The following is a 20079-nucleotide window of genomic DNA, read 5'->3' on the forward strand; positions in this document are numbered from 1 at the left end:
CGAACTCGGAACCTCTCGCTTATGAAGCGAGCGCTCTACCACTACACCACTACCGCACAAGTTAGTTCACAAACTTGTTTTATAGTTTATTCCACCAGACTTGGGGTAATGACGCCGAATTGATATATTAATTTTGTTCACAGTGATATTTTTATAAACACAGAAAAGTTTGTTATTCAGTTCCAAATTCTAAGTTTGTTACTTTAGTAACATAGAGAACATAGAGTGATTGTTTAGATATCACTAAAGAGTTTTAGTATGAAAAAAAGAAAAAAAACCATATCCACCATATCTAATATACCCAGTCTATTGTGCACTGTAAAGCATGATTTTCACTTTTATATAGCTGCTAAATGTGTTATAATTTATGATTATTTATTGTATAATAATATTAATAACTTTTTATGAATTATATAATATAAAACTTATTAAAAATTATATAATATAATAAAAAAAGATTCAAAATTTATTCACAAATACTTTTGGTATAACTAAACATTACTAAAATACTAAAAATATAATAACCTATTAATAAAAATACAACGAACTATTTAAATAACATATCTAGAAACAGTGCATAAACATGAAATGTCTATCTTAAAACAGTGCGTAAACATGAAATGTCTATCTTAAAACAGTGCGTAAACATGAAATGTCTATCTTAAAACAGTGCGTAAACATGAAATGTCTATCTTAAAACAGTGCGTAAACATGAAATGTCTATCTTGAAACAGTGCGTAAACAGATATAAGCTCAAAAGAAAAAAAGAAAAAAGCATTCATTAGTCTAAAAATAATAGCTACCCGAGGTGATACCTGAATTTAGCAAAGAATAAGTAAATAGAAAAATACAAAATAATAAAAATACAAACTACAAAATCTATTAAATAGTTGCAAATGAAGAACAATTTTAAATTCAAAATTTTTTGGCAAAGGTTATTTTACTTAACTAAAATCGCTTAATATAATGCTAAAAAAACTTTCCAGTATCGATGTCTCGATTTCTTCCATTTTTAATTTTCTTTCAATCCAAACTTACTTCCTTTATTAGTCCGAGTGTAATTTTGCATAGTTTTAAATAATAAATATACTAGAAAAAAAGAAAAAGAAAAACATAAACAAATTAAATTATTTTAATATATTTCAAATTAAATTCAAAAAACTAAAACTTTATTAGGCATTATTGGCAGGGTTGTTATCTGTCAAATATGTCTGAGACATATTTTCTGCCGACATAAAATATGTCCCACATATTTTCTATTGACATATTTTGACATAATTTTATGTCTGAATTATTTTCTGCTGACATAAAATATGTCAGACATATTTTCCATTGACATGTTTTGACATATTTTTATGTTTGAAATATTTTATGCTGACATAAAATATGTCAGACATATTTTCTATCGACATATTTTGACATAATTTTATGTCTGAATTATTTTCTGCTGACTTATTTTCTGCTGACATAAAATATGTCAGACATATTTTCTGTCGACATATTTTGACATAATTTTATGTCTCAATTATTTTCTGCTGACATAAAATATGTCAGACATATTTTCTGTTGACATATTTTTATGTCTGAATTATTTTCTGCTGACATAAAATATGTCAGACATATTTTCTGTCAACATATTTTGACATAATTTTATGTCTGAATTATTTTCTGCTGACATAAAATATGTCAGACATATTTTCTGTCAACATATTTTGACATAATTTTATGTCTGAATTATTTTCTGCTGACATAAAATATGTCAGACATATTTTCTGTTGACGTATTTTGACATATTTTTATGTCTGAATTATTTTATGCTGACATAAAATATGTCAGACATATTTTTTATTCTTGAAGAAAAAATCAATCTAACAAATTTATTGCGCATTTCAACTTAATTTACAGAGTTACATGAAAATAGTTTAACAAATTTGTTGCTTTTTTGTAATCAATTATGTTCATAAAACTTTTACTTTAAACCCTATAAGCAAACATCAGTTGTTTCATAAAGGTCTTTTTGTGCCCTTTTTAGCGATGTATCATTTGATAGTATTGACTAATATTGGCATTTATTGACTTATTTATTGATTACGACTTATTTATTGATTATGACTAATATTGACATTGATAGTTTTGACTAATATTGACATTTGATAGTATTGACTAATATTGACTAGTATCGAGGCATCATTTGATATTATTTGATAGTATTGATTAGTATTGATTAGTTTTGGCGCTTTCCCTTATTAGAATATAAAATCTCAAGCTGAGTTTTTATTACTGAAAGTGGTTTTTATTAGTATGACTAAACTTAAAATTATTTCTTTGATTAAAATAATAATAAAAAAAAAAACTTTTTCAGTTATTTTTAATTATTTAATTATATCTGGAAAAAGATTTCATTATGAAAAATTGAATTCAAAAGATTCTATGAAAAAAACGGTTCACAGAATTTTAAAAAAATCGTGCCAAATTAAATTCATTTAAGCTGAAGAATTTGAAATATTTCACAAAAGATATATTCAGCTCATTAAATTCATATTAAGAAGACTAACCGGTAAAAATTTATAACTAATTACGAATAATATACTTTTAGTTATAATAGTTATGATTTATTTAACAATAAAATTTATTGACAATTGCATTATAACAGCATAATTAACTGCCATAAACTTGCATAAAATGTTTTGAGTGAAATATATATTGAAATAATTATTTTTTTCGTTTTCCTTACGATTTAAAGTCAAAAATGGAGAATAATTTATTGAATGAATCAACTATTAGTTAAAAATAACTAAAAATGTTTTGTTTTTTTTAATATTATTTTAATCAAGAGAATAATTTTAAGCTTAGTCATATTAATAAAAACCATTTTTAGTAATAAAAACTCAGCTTGAGATGGTTTTTACATTTTAATAAGGGAAATCGCCAATACTAATCCATACTAATCAATACTATCAAATACTATCAAATACTATCAAATAATGCATCAATACTAGTCGATACTCTCAAATGATACATCGCTAAAAATACTTTGTCAATACTATCAAATGATACGTCGCTAAAAAGGACAGAAAAAGACTTTTATGAAACAAAAGAAATTTGCTTATAGGATTTAAAATAAAAGTTTTATGATGCATAACACAGGTCAACAAAAACAAAAATTTTTTCTGGTGCCAAGAAAGCAATTTGTTTTTATATGTAGGATTTCTTATTTTGATTTCAAATGTGCAACTCATTTTTTACCATCACGTCAAGTTGTAAAGATATTTGGGTTCAAATCTTTAGAATTTGGGGTAAAGTCCCTAATATTGTCGAAAAAAAAGTCGTTCAAAAGTATGTCAACCTGAGTCTCAAAAGAAGCGTATTTTCATAGAGATTTTAAAGATGTTATTCGTTTGTAATAAAAATAAGCATTTTTTGTATTATTGCTGAAAAACATTTTGTTGACATTTTTTTAAGAGTCTTTAGCATTTTTTCAAATAATTTTTTTGCCAAAAAATTTTAAGGAAAAATTTTTATGTTTTCTAAAATCTCTATACCATCTTTTAAAAGACCCTTTTTTTGAGACCCAAGTTGACATACTTTTGAACAACTTTTTTTTTGACAATATTAGGGACTTTACCCCAAATATTAAAGATCTGATTCAGATCTTTAATATTTAATATTGGGTTCAGATCATCTGAACCCAAATATCTTTACAACTTGACGTGGTGGTAAAAAATGAGTTGCATATTTGAAATCAAAATGTGAAATGCAATCCAAAAAACAAATTGTTTGCTAGGCACCAGTAAAAATTTTTTTTTTTGTTGACCTTCAATTATAATTGATTGCAAAAAAGCAACAAATTTGTTAAACTATTTTTACTTAACTCTGTAAATTAAGTTGAAATGCGCAATAAAATTGTTAGATTGATTTTTTCTTCAAGAATATCAAACAGCAAATAATTCAGATATAAAATTATGTCAAAATATGTCGATAGAAAATATATCTTACATATTTTATGTCAGCAGAAAATAATTTAGACATGAAATTATGTCAAAATATGTCGACAGAAAATATGTCTGACATATTTTATGTCAGCAGAAAATAATTCAGACATAAAAATATGTCAAAATATGTCAACAGAAAATATGTCTGACATATTTTATGTTAGCAGAAAATAATTGAGACATAAAATTATGTCAAAATATGTCGACAGAAAATATGTCTGACATTTTTTATGTCAGCAGAAAATAATTCAGACATAAAAATATGTAAAAATATGTCGACAGAAAATATGTCTGACATATTTTATGTCAGCAGAAAATAATTGAGACATAAAATTATGTCAAAATATGTCAATAGAAAATATGTCTGACATATTTTATGTCAGCAGAAAATAATTCAAACATAAAAATATGTCAAAATATGTCAATCGAAAATATGTGGGACATATTTTATGTCGGCAGAAAATATGTCTGAAAATATGTTGACAGATCTGCCAGACATATTATGTCGTAACAACTCTGATTATTGGCTTTGTTTGCAAGATTTAAAAAACCATATACAGGGCATTGTCGGCTAACGAGACCACCATGTTTTATGTTGTGTCACTCAAATGAAACCTTTTTTATTCAGTATGTTTTATAACAGTAGAAAAAACTTTTTTAAAATTTAAACAAAGCGCTTATTGTCATAATTGAGAAAAGGGTAAAATTGAGGGGGCATTAGCCCATTTAACCATTTAGAAAATGATTATATGGGCTAGTGTAAGAAAATTTTTTTTTTTACTTAAGAGTATTTGTACTAAAAATTAAAAAGAGCATTTATAAAATCGGAAATAAAAATGGTCACAAATGGGACAAAAAGTAAAATTGAGAAAATTTAAACCGATTTAAGCATTTTATATTTAATGTTAAATATAATATATATGCATGTGTGTGTCTATATATATATATATATATATATATATATATATATATATATATATATATATATATATATATATATATATACCACCACGTCCCTGGAAGTACCGCGCTCAACTTAGTTTCTCCGAGCAGCGGCCTCGCTCGGCGAGGTTCGTGTTTCGGAGTTAAAGAGTTGAGAGAGGGTTGCACCACGAATAACAACTAAAAAATAAAAAATAAAAACACAAAAAAATGAGTAGCCTCTTCAAATGTAGTGGCCCCCCTCGGGCCTTGGGGAGGTGAATAATCTTAAAAAAAATATATATATATATATATATATATATCATCTAATAAATATTAATATTGTATCACTGTGCAAAATCTTGTGGTTATGTGAACTAATTATGGATTTTACATGGCAGATAATCTCAATTCAACAGTGCAAGGGAGTCTTTTGAGAATACTAGGCGGGTGGTTTAAATCAGAGTGAACATAATTCAGCTAATTGTCACATTATGGTTGAAATGATATGGTTAAAAAGATTAAATAGTCTTTTATAACGTCAGAAATCGTTCTACCATAATTTTTAATTCATTTGTAAAAGAGTTTTTTTTAACGGTTTTTTATGTATTTAATAGCTGATGATTGCCATGCATGGCACGAAATTTTAAGTACTATTATTAATAATGTTTTTCAAACAAAATTTATACAAAATTTATATACGTGTATATATATATATATATATATATATATATATATATATATATATATATATATATACACACAGGTGATAAAGTTCCATCATCTCGTTTTTGAGTTTTTTTTTTTTTTTAATAGGATTGTTCAGGAAGTTACGCTTAATTTATCTCATTGTAGTAGTAGGCCAATTTCACTTTGCGTGCTGATTTTTATTGAAGTTAGACAGCTATTTTAATCAAAATTTCGGACTCTTCGAGGAAAAACTTTTTATTTTTTACTTACAACTAAATTTAAATAGATGTAAATTATGAATCATCTAAAAGAACTTGTAATAAAATAGAACAAAAAAAATCGTTAAGATTTTTATTAAGAAAATTTTTTTGTGTTTGATGCTAACTTCCAGACATGGAGAAAACTTCAAACATTTATATGTTTATTCTTATGCCAAATGTAAATGCTTTCAAAAAATTGTGATGATTTAAGCCTGGGAACAAAAGAAGCCCTAAAATTTGAGACGCCTCCGACCCAATCGTGAGAGCAACAAGTTGATAAAATATTTTTGTTACTATTATTAACTAAATTAATACTCATCGATAAAAGATAAATTTCCTAAAATAATTTCATAAACATAACTATTTCTTGTTAATGTATACACATTTCTGTTTGAACACCAAAATTAGCTCATTTTAAAAATTTTGTCCCTATTATAACCATTTAATTTAAACATTTGACATTTTAGGAAAAAAGTAGTAATTTTGTACCAGAATGGGTTAATCCACATCCTTTTGAACAATCAGTTTTAATTTTTTAATGTTCCCCTTGATTTCTAATTCTACTTTAACTCCTGTATATGTATATATATATATATATATATATATATATATATATATATATATATATATATATATATATATATATATATATATATATATATATATATATATATATAAATGTGTATATATATATATATAATATATATATATATATATATATATATATATATATTGATTTCTGATGAGTCTTTATTGATGAAACACTGTGTTAAATGAGAAAAATTTTTGTGAAGTGATTTTCTACTAATTGAATTTATATATATATATATATATATATATATATATATATATATATATATATATATATATATATATGTATATATATATATATATGTATATATGTGTATATATAAATATATATATATATATATATATATATATATATATATATATATATATATATATATATATATATTTATATATATATATATATAAACAGTATGTCAAAAAATTAACCCCCTGATGATTTTTCAATAAAAACAAACTTTTATATGCTTAAATTCAGATTTTTGACCCCAATTTTTTTTTTTTAATATTGAATTTATATCAAAAAACATTTTTATAACAAGGAATTAATATTCTTAAATTTGAAACAAAAATTATCCACAAAATTAGAAAAAATGTAAGGCAAAAAAATCACCCCTTAAATAATTATTTTGCTAATATAAAATTAATAGTCTATTTGTGCATCTTTGTCAGTACAATCAAACGAAGATTGCAAAAAGCTTATTTGCATGGTCATGTTGCTATCCGAAAAACCATATCTACGAAAAGGTAATCGACAGAAGAGATTTTATTGGGCACAGTTCCACAAAAATTGGACGATGAATGAATGGAAACAAGTCCTCAGGACTGATAAGTCCAAATTTGAAATTTTCGGAAATAAGCAAAGAATTTACGTTAAAAGATCTGTCGAAGAAAAAATGCTAACTCAATATCTGGTTCCAACAGTAAAACATTGTGAAGGCTCTGTGATAGTTTGGGGTTGTATCTCTCTGGATGGAGTGGGAGATTTGTGTAAAATCAATGGTATAATGAGAAAAGAACATTACAGAGATACCCTGGAAGCAAGTACAATCCCTTCAGGACTTTGATTAATCGGAGATAATTTTTTTCTGATGCATGATAATGACCCTAAACATAATGCATTATTATGTAGAAAATATTTAGAATCAAAAAAAGCTGAAAATGTATTACGTGTAATGATCTGGCCTCCCCAAAGTCCAGACCTCAACCCCATTGAGTTACTATGAGATGAACTGGATAGAAAAATTAGAACTGTATGTCCAACATTAAAATCTCATTTATGGAACATTATGGAACAGGAATGGAATAATATTCAGAAAGAAACAATTAGAAAATTAATTGAAAGAATGCTGATAATAGTTAAAGCAGTTATTAAATCAAAATTTAATTATTATGGTTTTTGATAAAATGGTTTTTGCAAATTTTTATTACATAAAACTGACTAATAATAAATTTTATATTGAAAATGTATAAAAAATATAATTTTTACTAATATAAATTAAAAATTCAATAACGTAATTGCATATTAATATTGCTTTTTTGAAAAAACTCCATTGTTCTAACTTCCGTGAGCGGCAGTATATATATATATATATATATATATATATATATATATATATATATATATATATATATATATATATAAATATATATATATACATATATATATATATATATATATATATATATATATATATATATATATATATATGTATAGATTGTAGATATATATATATATATATATATAGATGATTTGGGAGTACGGAAGTAAAAAAATGATTCTTATGCCAACAAATGCGTCACTTTTAATTACTTTTGACTTTCTGAAAAAGGTTTATCAATCACTTCATACAATATTTACAAAAATTGTCTAATATTTTGTTGCATGTCCTTTATTTATTTTCACTTCGATTGGTCTTTTGGGCATGCTGTTGTCCAATTTATGACATGTTGATATTGGAATAGTGTACCATAATGTTTTCACAGCCTACCACAGATCCCTTTTGTTCCAAGACTTTTGTTTTCCTACCTCATTCTTTACAATTTTCCATAAATTGTCTATTAGATTTAAATCTGGCGATTATGCTGGCCAGTCCATTTGTTTCATACCATTATTTTGGAACCATCTCTTTGTGATAGAAGCTGTATATTTTGGATCGTTATCTTGTTGAAATATCAAGAGCAGCGGCATGTTATCCTCAGCATTATATTTTGTTTAGTGTATTTATTATTTTTTCCACCACTGTGTGTGTGTATATATATATATATATATATATATATATATATATATATATATATATATGTGTGTATATATATATATGTGTGTGTGTATATATATATATATATATATATATATATATATATATATATATATATATATATATATAAATATATATATATATATATATGTGTGTATATATATATATATATATATATATATATATATATATATATATATATATATATATATATATATATATATATATATATATATATATATATATATATATATATATATGTATATATATATATATATATATATATATATATATATATATATATATATATATATATATATATAAACACACACACACACACATATATATATGTGTGTGCGTGTTTGCTCAAAATACATTATTGTTTGTGTGTATGTACATATATTTACACACATACATTTTGTCTTTTTACTTTTATATGCATCTAAGAGTTTTCATTTTTCTTTTATAACCTAATTTTTCGATTGACAACATGCGTTTAGCACAATCAGGTAAGGTCTTGAGCTGGCATTCTGTAGGCATTTGGTTCAAATTAGGTCCAAGTTTCTTAGGTCCAAGTTTCTTAGGTCAAAGTAGGTCAAAGTAGGTCCAAGACTTTGTTTATCACATCTTTGTTTAAATCTCCCTCATAGTCCTAACTGTTCAAAATCATGGCTATTCCCTATAGTCAACCTGGGTTGATTATTAAGTTATATCTCTTGAACTTAGTATCACCATTGACATCTTGATATCATTTTGTATCATCTTCAGATGACGTTTTTACAAAACAAAATAGAATATTGATCTGGCACTTTTTTGAAACATCATTAAGAACTTTTTTACAGTCAGAGTACAATCTTATGTACTATCTAGATCAATAAATTTTCTCTACAAGCGCACACAACCCATTATGATCTGCCATATGAAAGAAATTACATATGGCAGATCAAACATACAATACAAAAATATACTTAAAAAAATAAATTAAACACTTTAGTAGTTATGTATGTCATTTATACACCTTACGTGTATTACTTACCTATGCTGTATTTACACTTTCAGTATTAATAGTATAAAAATATGGTTAATGCAAAGGCTGATGCAAATATATGCAAATTGCATTTATCCTTACTAAGTATTTAATTATTTGTTAACTATTTTATGTTTGATCATACTGCACTATGCTTACAAAAGGTCTGCAAAGTGTTGATTTGATTGTATCCATCACTACAACAATACCTTATATAAATAAAGTCTGTTCTGCATAGTATACAATATTGTACTAAAAATGAAGTATAGTATGTCAAATAATATATTAACAATAAAAATAAAACAATTTCTACCTCCAAACAAAAATAAGAACAAAATAGTTGAGACAATTGCTTGACCATAAAGATAAACACAGTGTTTAAGCCATAGTAATGCAAAAATAGAAACAAAAATGTTCCATATAGAAAAAAATATCAAATTTAATTTTCTCCGTGGAAGAGGAACACGAAGTCCGGGAAAAGTTTTATTCTTAACGAAGTGATCATATATCTCATCCTAAAAGTATTTTATATGATTATTGGAAAATAAAATAAGAAAAAAATCTCATAAAACACAATAAAAAAATACACTGCATTACCATTAAATATGAAATAAACACTGCAGTATAAAAAAACATAAAATAAGAAACATTGCAATATAAACTTCATATAAAGTTAAAAGGAAAAATATAAAAAATAAAAAAAGGAACACATAAAATAAAATGTACTTACTTTCTTTCTGTAATGCTCAATAATAAAATTTGATAACCCATCAAACGAATTTGGTACTAAATTCATAGGTATTCGTCTAAAGCATACTTTGATATTTTAGTACATACATAGCAAAAATGCAAATAAACATAAGCAGTAAATTTAACTAAACTTATAAATAAAATATATATATTCAGGTCAGATTCTGGATCACCACGACCACCCTGCTACTGGTATCATGTAACCCAGTACTACTTGTCCCATACCCAGCTGTCTTGTAGGGTTTGCTTATTTAGGCAAAGGCTAGGAGAAACAAACTCTAACTAGAAAATCCTTTGCCTTAAGGCTCTTGATTGATTAAATGTTAGAGATAGCGTCTCAATAAAAATGCTCATCTTGGGTAAAAGTTAACTGCATCCAGCTACTGTCTTATAGAAGGCCTACTTAGAAAAAGACTTTAGAGGTAGACAGATTCTACCTGTTGACCAGCTTTGTACCCCTTCTTCATTTATAAGGCTGGCGTAGATGATTTATAACATATTGTTTCCAGTTTAAGATGTCGAATGCTAGATCTTCTTGACTCATTGCATGGGTTTTGCTTGTGTCTGTTTTTATGACTAGACAATTCATTCTATCATCACCAAATGAGTACAGCTGTAATACTTAGTTTTATGGTTCTGAGGCCGGCTGGTAATCACATTTCCTGAACTCTGTGGTAGCTCTCAGAGAGGCTGATTCCATCAACAGCTGTAAAATATCAGAGAACTAACAGTGCCATGTTACGCATGTATGGTGTCCCTGTTCATACTTTTGGTTTGCATTGTTAAGGCCGCATTTGGAGCCCTTTGTTATGGATAAGGGCTTATAAATGATAATGAGGAATTGGCTTAGACTATTAGATAGTGTACTGAGTACTAACCTGTGCTTTGAGTCAAGTTCTTTAACCAATTTAAAAAATGACTAAAGTATCAAAATCGATTGAAAAAAAAAACCATCATCCTCACCAAGTTCTCAAAATCTCAAAAAATCATTCAATAATATCTGTGGCCTTTGATACAACTTTTCTTCTGACGAGTCTTATCTCTTGCAAAGCTTACCAGACCTAATTGCTCTTTGTGAGACTAATTTAAGTTCAGCTGTCTCATCCTGTGATCTTAGTGTTGATGGTTATCTTCCTTTAATTCATAAAGACTCCAATAGTCACATGCTTGGCCTAGGCATTTACATTCGTAAGAACTCAACCATTTGTCAGGAAACTAGGTTTAAATTCACAGACTGTTCTTTATGTACTTGTGTTAAGCATCACTTCACTCTATCACCTTTCTCTTTGTTTTACATCGTTCTCCTTCATCTCAAAAACCCCAATCTATTTGATATTATTTCTGATCAAATTGAACAAACCCTTTATCTTTATCCTTCAACCAATATTGTTGTTGGTGACTTTAATGCGTATCACACTGAATTGCTTGGTTCTAGTCTCTGGACTAACTTTCATGTCTACAATTAAAAGAATAATATTTTTAGACATGAAAGATTTTATGTATATATGTATATATTTGTTTTTTGAAAATTTTGTTTTTTCTTTTGTGTACAGTGTACAGTGTGTGTGTGTGTGTGTGAGTGTGTGTGTGTGTATATATATACATACATACATACATACATACATATATATATATATATATATATATATATATATATATATATATATATATATATATATATATATATATATATATATATATATATATATATATATTTAAACAACTTTAAAAAGTATTCTACACAATAGAGTGCTCAATGTTCTTAAAAGAACAGAGCAATTATATATTAGTAGAAAATCACTTAACAAAAATGTTTTGTTAAGTGATTTTCTACTAATATATATATATATATATATATATATATATATATATATATATATATATATATATATATATATATATATACACATCTATATATATATATATATATATATATATATATATATATATATATATATATATATATATATACACATCTATATATATATACACATCTATATATATATATATATATATATATATATATATATATATATATATAAATTTTATTTTTTGTAAATAACTTTTGCTCTCCTACAGTAAATGTAGGGTAGATTATGATGAGCATCTTAAGCGGAAATTGGAATATTTTCATATATAATTATGCTGGATCCAAAGTTTTTGCGAATAATCAATTTTTAGGGATCTCTATTCATGATTCACTTTGTACACCCGAAATTTTTTATTAAAAACACAGAGGTTTTAAAAAAGTAGCAAAAGTGCTCATATTACCCACACCACTTGGTAATATGGGCACTTAAAATTGGATCAAAAAAATAACATTAATTAAATTAAAAAATACTAATCTGACAATTAGAACAAAAGTTTTTTTATCAAAAACATCTAATTTTTGGCATAAACTTAAATTTAAAAAAAAGAGCCTAATATCTCTTACTTCTGTTTTTTAAATATATTTTGCTTTGCATAATTTATGGACAATCTCTTACTGTTATATATTTAATGTCTGTTTTCTGGCCTTTTTTAGTTATATGTTTATAGAAAATATGTCTGTTAATATTTATTGTAATGTGATCTTACAAACATCTTAAGCTATTTGCTAATGCTTTGCGTAATTGTTGTGATGTTACTGTTGTAATGTTTTGTGTTGATAGACAGCTTGGCTTACCTTTCCGTTGGTGTCTATTGTTAAAAATGATTACAGGTAGTTTCACTAACTGCTTTTAATCATTCACTAAAAGCCAAGATAACATTTGATATTACTACAGTACAACTTTTATACCTTATATTCATTTTTTTTATCTTTAGTGTTATTAACTATTTTCCTCTTCGAATGAGGTTAGTTAAATGAGTTGGCTTTTGATTAAAAGATTTTGGTTTCAAAACTGAACACCATTGTCAAAATGCTCTGGGTTAAGTAGTTTTTAAAAATCCGGTTTCTATTTTGTTCTTTTTTAATTTTTACTAACTTACTTTTCTATAATTTCCTGCTAATATGAAACCACATAAATTTTTAAATATGTTTAATCATAGTCCCTATCGGTAATAACTATTTTTAATTATTTTAATATGGTTTTCTTTACAATAGGCTATCTTACAATAGGCTTCTTTACAATAGCCTCGGTCCTGTAGATGGCGGCTGATATAACTGATTTTGAAAAGTGTCTTCAATGTTAATCAATTGTTTTCAATTGCCTTCAATTGTTTTTAAAGAAAAATTTGTTTTATGAAGGGTTTTTATTATATGTATATATGTGTGTATATATATATATATATATATATATATATATATATATATATATATATATATATATATATATATATATATATATATATATATATATATATTTGTTACACATTTAATTACATATCATGTAAATAAATTTGTTTAAAAAAAAAGGAAACACAAGTTTAAATATACTTTTTTTGAACTATTTTATATGGTTTCAACATGTTTATAATCTTTTCAGCTCATGCTAGGTGAATAAAAAAAAATCAACTCTTTTTACTCAACGCTTTTAGACTAATTGCTCACCTTTATGTGAATACATTTATCGATTTTGCTCAAATTTGTATTCACGTAAAGCGTAACAATTACTTCAAAAATGTTGAGTAAAAGCAATCGCGTTCTTGAATTAAAGAATTTCTTTTCATACAAGTTGACAAGTTATATTAATAAGTTATATTAACATACAAGTTAAGGCATAATTTTTGTGAATATATATTTTTTAAGCTTCTCTCATCACTCTTAGAAAAATAAAGAACAGTTTGAAAAGAATTAGAAACTACTCAGTTAAAAGTAAAATTAAGAGAAAGAAAAGGGAAAATTTATTCCGGATATTTTACCTAAACAATTTTCCGCAACTTTAAAATAAAACTTGGATAATCTATGCACATAATTCAAGTCATATTTTAACATAATAATTTTGTTGTTATTAACTTAACCGTAATCTGTATCTTTAATGAAGCTTACAATTTGTTGAACTAGGAAGCCAAGAAAAAAAAATGTAAGCAGAACTAGAAAAACATTAATAAATTTATAATTCGTTAGAGAAAACAAATAAAAATTAAATTGTAATTAATTCTCGTTCTACAGCTGATTTGCTAACAGTAATAACCGATAGGTTTTATTGTGCATTAGATAAAGGTGGAGAGGTTAAGGCCATTGCTCTTTACATTTCGAAAACTTTTGATAAAGTTTAGCATGCTGGTCTTCTCCATAAGCTTTCTTCTTATGGTGTATCTGGTAGCAACTTTAAAATTATTGAATCCTTCCTTTCCAATCATAGTATAAAAGTTGTCCTCGCTGGACAGCACTCTTCTTCTTTTTCTGTTACTTCAGGGGTTCCTCAAGGTTGAATTCTTGGCCCTATACTCTTTTTAATTTACATTAACAACCAGATATTTTCACATCTAAGGTAGCATTGTTCGCTGATGATACTACCATTTCTTGTCATGATAAGAAGCCAACACTCTCTGATTGCTTGGAGGGGACATTTGAGCTTGAAAAGGATCTCACTTTTGCTACAGCATGGGGCTCACAGTGGCTGATGAACTTTAATTCAGATAAAACCCAATTTTTTCTCAGCCAAAAGTTATCGTAATAATTCAGATCTTCCTATATTTATGAATGGTAATGTACTTGATGAGTCATCTACCCTTCATCTTCTATGATTAACTCCTACTTCCAATCTTTCTTGGAAACCATATATCAAATCCATTGCAAAATCTGTTAAGGTTGCATCTCTTTATTGAGCTTGACACTTTCTTACTCCGGATTTTATTCTTTATCTCTATAAATCTCAAATCCAGCCTTGTATGGAATACTGTTGCCATATCTGGGGCAGATCTTCTAATGATGCCCTTTCTCTTTTAGACAAGGTGCAAAAACGCATTGTATACATAGTTGGACATGCTCTTGCAGCCGACCTCCAACCATTGTCACACCGTCATAATGATGCTTCTCTTTCTCTTTTCTACAAATACCATAATGGGCACTGCCCCAAAGAGCTAGCATCTCTTGTGCCATCTACTGAAATTCATTCTAGTGTTACTCGTCATTCAATTAAGTCTCGTCCTTTTTCTGTGACTGTTCCTATGTGCTTCAAAAACTCTTATTTGTCTAAATTTTTTCCTCAAACATCAGTTCATTGGAATTGGTTTCCTTCATCTTGCTTTCTTGATTCATATAATTTGCAATCCTTTAAGTCATCTGTCAATCGTTATCTTGCTCTACAATCTTTATCTTTTCTCTTCCAGTAACTTTCAACTTTAGTTAGTGGTTGCTTGCAGCCTTGTTGGAAGTGAAGATGTTTTAAAAAAAAAAAAAAAAAATTATTTATTTACTAAAAACCCGTATTATGGGTTGCCTACTGCTAGTCATTATAAACTTTAAACGACATCGAATAAAGAGTTTATTTTTTATATATATAAAAAAAAACTTTTATGGATAAAACTCTATTATTAATTTTTTTTGCTTGAATGCAATATCTTCTTTTATATTTTATAAGTTTTATTTTGTTAAAAATAATAGCTTAGAAAAATAATACTTTATAGCAGTTACATCAGCTTTATATAATTAACAGATTGTGCAATATTAGTAATAGTTTTTTTCTCGGTTTTTCTTCCTCCTTTTTCTATTTTTTACAAAAAATCAAACTCCTTGTAAACATGTTATAACTTATAACACTACATCAAAAATATTTATAAAGCAAACATTTAACTTTTTTGTCTTAAGGAATGTGAAAATGCAAGTGTATATATTTTTTAATAAATGATAATTGAAAACTTAAGTCTTTGTCACAAAAAAAACCTGGTAAACTTGAGTTTTTTTTTGTGCAAAAAGTAATATTTTTTGTTTCTTGATAATTTTTTTAAAGTAAATGATCATTACGAAGCTGCAATTTTAAGAAATAATGAAAAAAATAATAACATACTTTAATTCATTTATACAAATGTTGAGAAAAGAAAGAAATTTATTTATGTTAAATGATAATAAAAAAAAGTATTAGTAAATTTAATTATTTTAAATTAAAAAACTAAAAACCGAAACGAAGTAGACATCCCACTATTGTACATTTACAACACTTCTAGATTTGTTTTTCTTAATTAATAAAATAAAGTTGTTTTGCAGTAATTTATTTTATTACAGCAGTTTAAAAAAGTTAATGTCTTTAAATAAAATAAAAAAATAAAAATAATTTTATGACATCAAAATCCTGAAAGGCTAATGAGCGAAGCCATTTTTTATTTAAAACAAGGCCTGTTGTATGGAATACTGTTGCTATATCTGGAGCGGATCTTTGAATGATACCTTTTTCTTTTAGAAAAGGTGCAAAAATGCATTGTAAACATAATTGGACCTGCACTTGCAGCCAACCTTCAACCAAAGTGACATCACCATAATATTGCTTTTTTTCTCTTTTCTATAAATACTATAATGGGCGCTGCTCATTATAGTATTTATAGTAAATAACCTAAAGCTTAAATCCAAAACATTTTCTTCAGAACATTGTATAAGTTATTTGACTGTGTTCAAGAATGATAAATTATTGAATAGAATGATTTAGCCTCCCTAATCTCGAGATCTCTCTCCTATCGGATTTTTATAGGAGGAATTAAAAACAATGTCAAAAACAAATGTCTAATGATGCATAAGATGTGGAAAAAATTTATCAGTTAGTGGCATAAAATCGACTTTGAGAAATTGGATAAGTCATTATGTAGAATGCCAAGAATATGTATAGCAGTTATTATGGTTGTGGATGATTAATAGGCAAGTAAATTATAAACTAATCTAATGGGACTTTATTGTAATTTTTTGTAAATCTAATAAATGGGAAGATAATATATAATTCAGGTAGATTTTGTTATCAGTTTTTCTCCCAATAATAAGTAAAATTTTGATATCTTATATCAAAAAGTACGACCATTCGAATAATTATGGACGGTAGTGTGTGTGTGTATATATATATATATATATATATATATATATATATATATATATATATATATATATATATATATATATATATATATATATATATATATATATATATATATATACACACACACTACCGTCCATATATAGATTTTTTTTTAAACATCTTCACTTCCAACAAAGCTGCAAGCAACCACTAATTAAAGTTGAAAGTTACTGGGAGAGAAAAGATAAAGATTGTAGAGCAAGATAACGATTGACAGATGACTTAAAGGATTGCAAATTATATGAATCAAGAAAGCAAGATGAAGGAAACCAATTCCAATGAACTGATGTTTGAGGAAAAAATTTAGACAAATAAGAGTTTTTGAAGCACATAGGAACAGTCACAGAAAAAGGACGAGACTTAATTGAATGACGAGTAACACTAGAATGAATTTCAGTAGATGGCACAAGAGATGCTAGCTCTTTGGGGCAGTGCCCATTATGGTATTTGTAGAAAAGAGAAAGAGAAGCATCATTATGACGGTGTGACAATGGTTGGAGGTCGGCTGCAAGAGCATGTCCAACTATGTATACAATGCGTTTTTGCACCTTGTCTAAAAGAGAAAGGGCATCATTAGAAGATCTGCCCCAGATATGGCAACAGTATTCCATACAAGGCTGGATTTGAGATTTATAGAGATAAAGAATAAAATCCGGAGTAAGAAAGTGTCAAGCTCAATAAAGAGATGCAACCTTAACAGATTTTGCAATGGATTTGATATATGGTTTCCAAGAAAGATTGGAAGTAGGAGTTAATCATAGAAGATGAAGGGTAGATGACTCATCAAGTACATTACCATTCATAAATATAGGAAGATCTGAATTATTACGATAACTTTTGGCTGAGAAAAAATTGGGTTTTATCTGAATTAAAGTTCATCAGCCACTGTGAGCCCCATGCTGTAGCAAAAGTGAGATCCTTTTCAAGCTCAAATGTCCCCTCCAAGCAATCAGAGAGTGTTGGCTTCTTATCATGACAAGAAATGGTAGTATCATCAGCGAACAATGCTACCTTAGATGTGAAAATATCTGGTTGTTAATGTAAATTAAAAAGAGTATAGGGCCAAGAATTCAACCTTGAGGAACCCCTGAAGTAACAGAAAAAGAAGAAGAGTGCTGTCCAGCGAGGACAACTTTTATACTATGATTGGAAAGGAAGGATTCAATAATTTTAAAGTTGCTACCAGATACACCATAAGAAGAAAGCTTATGGAGAAGACCAGCATGCTAAACTTTATCAAAAGTTTTCGAAATGTAAAGAGCAATGGCCTTAACCTCTCCACCTTTATCTAATGCACAATAAAACCTATCGGTTATTACTGTTAGCAAATCAGCTGTAGAACGAAAAGATCGAAAACCATATTGATGGTCAGAAAGTAAGTTATTAGATTCAAGATGAGAGATTAAGTGTTTGTTAATTAAAGATTCAAAAAACTTGCTTAATATAGGAAGAAGACTAATGGGACAGTAGTCAGACGAATCAGTTCGCTCTCCCGAATTTTTGAAAAAAGGGATAACAGATGCCCCTTTCCAGCAGGCTGGAAAACAAGACTCTGATAAGCACTTGTTGAATATTTTTGAAAGTATAGACAACAGCTCCGGAGAACACTTCTGTAAGACTATAACAGGTATATTGTCCGGGTCACAAGCTGTAGAAGAGTCTAAGCAGGAAATCACTTTAGATATAGAAGCTGGAGTGATGCAAATGTCAAGCAATAGATAAACCTGTTTGACAGCTATATCACATAGAATACAACTAGTGGAATCAAGAGATTTTATTGATGAAAAGTTCTTAGCAAACAATTCAGCTTTATCTTTACGTGAGGTGACAAAGTCTGAACCATACAAGAGAGGTGGAATTACATATTTCCCTTATTATTGATACTATTAAAAATTCTCCAGAAGTCATGAAAGCCTAATTTTTGTGATGAAATACAAGATTCATGACCTGCTTTAGCGTTAGACAAAACCTTTTTGCAATGGTTTCTTGTAGTAATTAACAGATGTCTGTTTTCTGGAGAATTGTTTACTGATAGATATAGAAGTAACAGTTTCGATTGGTAATTGCAGCAGCACAATGAGAGGAAAACCATAGAGAAGAGTGAGGCTTGAATCGTCGAGAGGCAATAAAAGATTTCAAGCCAGCCTGAATCCACAAAGTTATGTAGGAAGCACATTTGTCAACAGGAAGACGAAAGATTTCTACCCAAGCGCCATCACAAAGAAAATCACGGAAAGAGTGTCTGTCAGCTTTAACGTAGTTGTAAGAGGTACGATGATAGGGGGATTCAGATGATGAAGAATAATGAGATATAAGTTTTAGGGAGATCAAACTGTGATCAGAAGCATCTAAGGGTGAATGTGGAGAAACTGAGCACCAACTAGGATCATAAACAAGACATAAGTCGAGTAGGTAAGTAGACGCATAAGTAGAGAAGACATAAGTAGAAAAAGTAAATGATTCAAGTTATCTGGAAAGCGAGTTGGACATTAGAGAGCCATTCAGTGTAATGAGCATTAAAGTCACATATATATATATATATATATATATATATATATATATATATATATATATATATATATATATATATATATATACATTTATATATAT

General features: G+C 27.1%; 1 protein-coding gene across 1 annotated transcript in view; it reads right to left on the reverse strand.

Annotated features, from left to right (window-relative positions):
* Positions 1 to 445: 445 nt before the first annotated feature.
* The window catches only part of LOC101238541 (1-acyl-sn-glycerol-3-phosphate acyltransferase delta), a 53063-nt gene continuing 33429 nt past the window's right edge, over positions 446 to 20079 (reverse strand). Inside the window, exons 7-9 of the mRNA XM_065792514.1 lie at positions 10467 to 10542; positions 10050 to 10251; positions 446 to 1089 (exon numbers count right to left, since the gene is read on the reverse strand). Coding sequence (XP_065648586.1) covers positions 1013 to 1089; positions 10050 to 10251; positions 10467 to 10542 — 355 coding nt within the window. The 3' untranslated portion in view covers positions 446 to 1012. The remainder of the gene's footprint in view (positions 1090 to 10049; positions 10252 to 10466; positions 10543 to 20079) is intronic.

This window comes from Hydra vulgaris, chromosome 03 (genome assembly GCF_038396675.1).
Source record: "Hydra vulgaris chromosome 03, alternate assembly HydraT2T_AEP".
Taxonomy (NCBI): Eukaryota; Metazoa; Cnidaria; class Hydrozoa; order Anthoathecata; family Hydridae; genus Hydra; species Hydra vulgaris.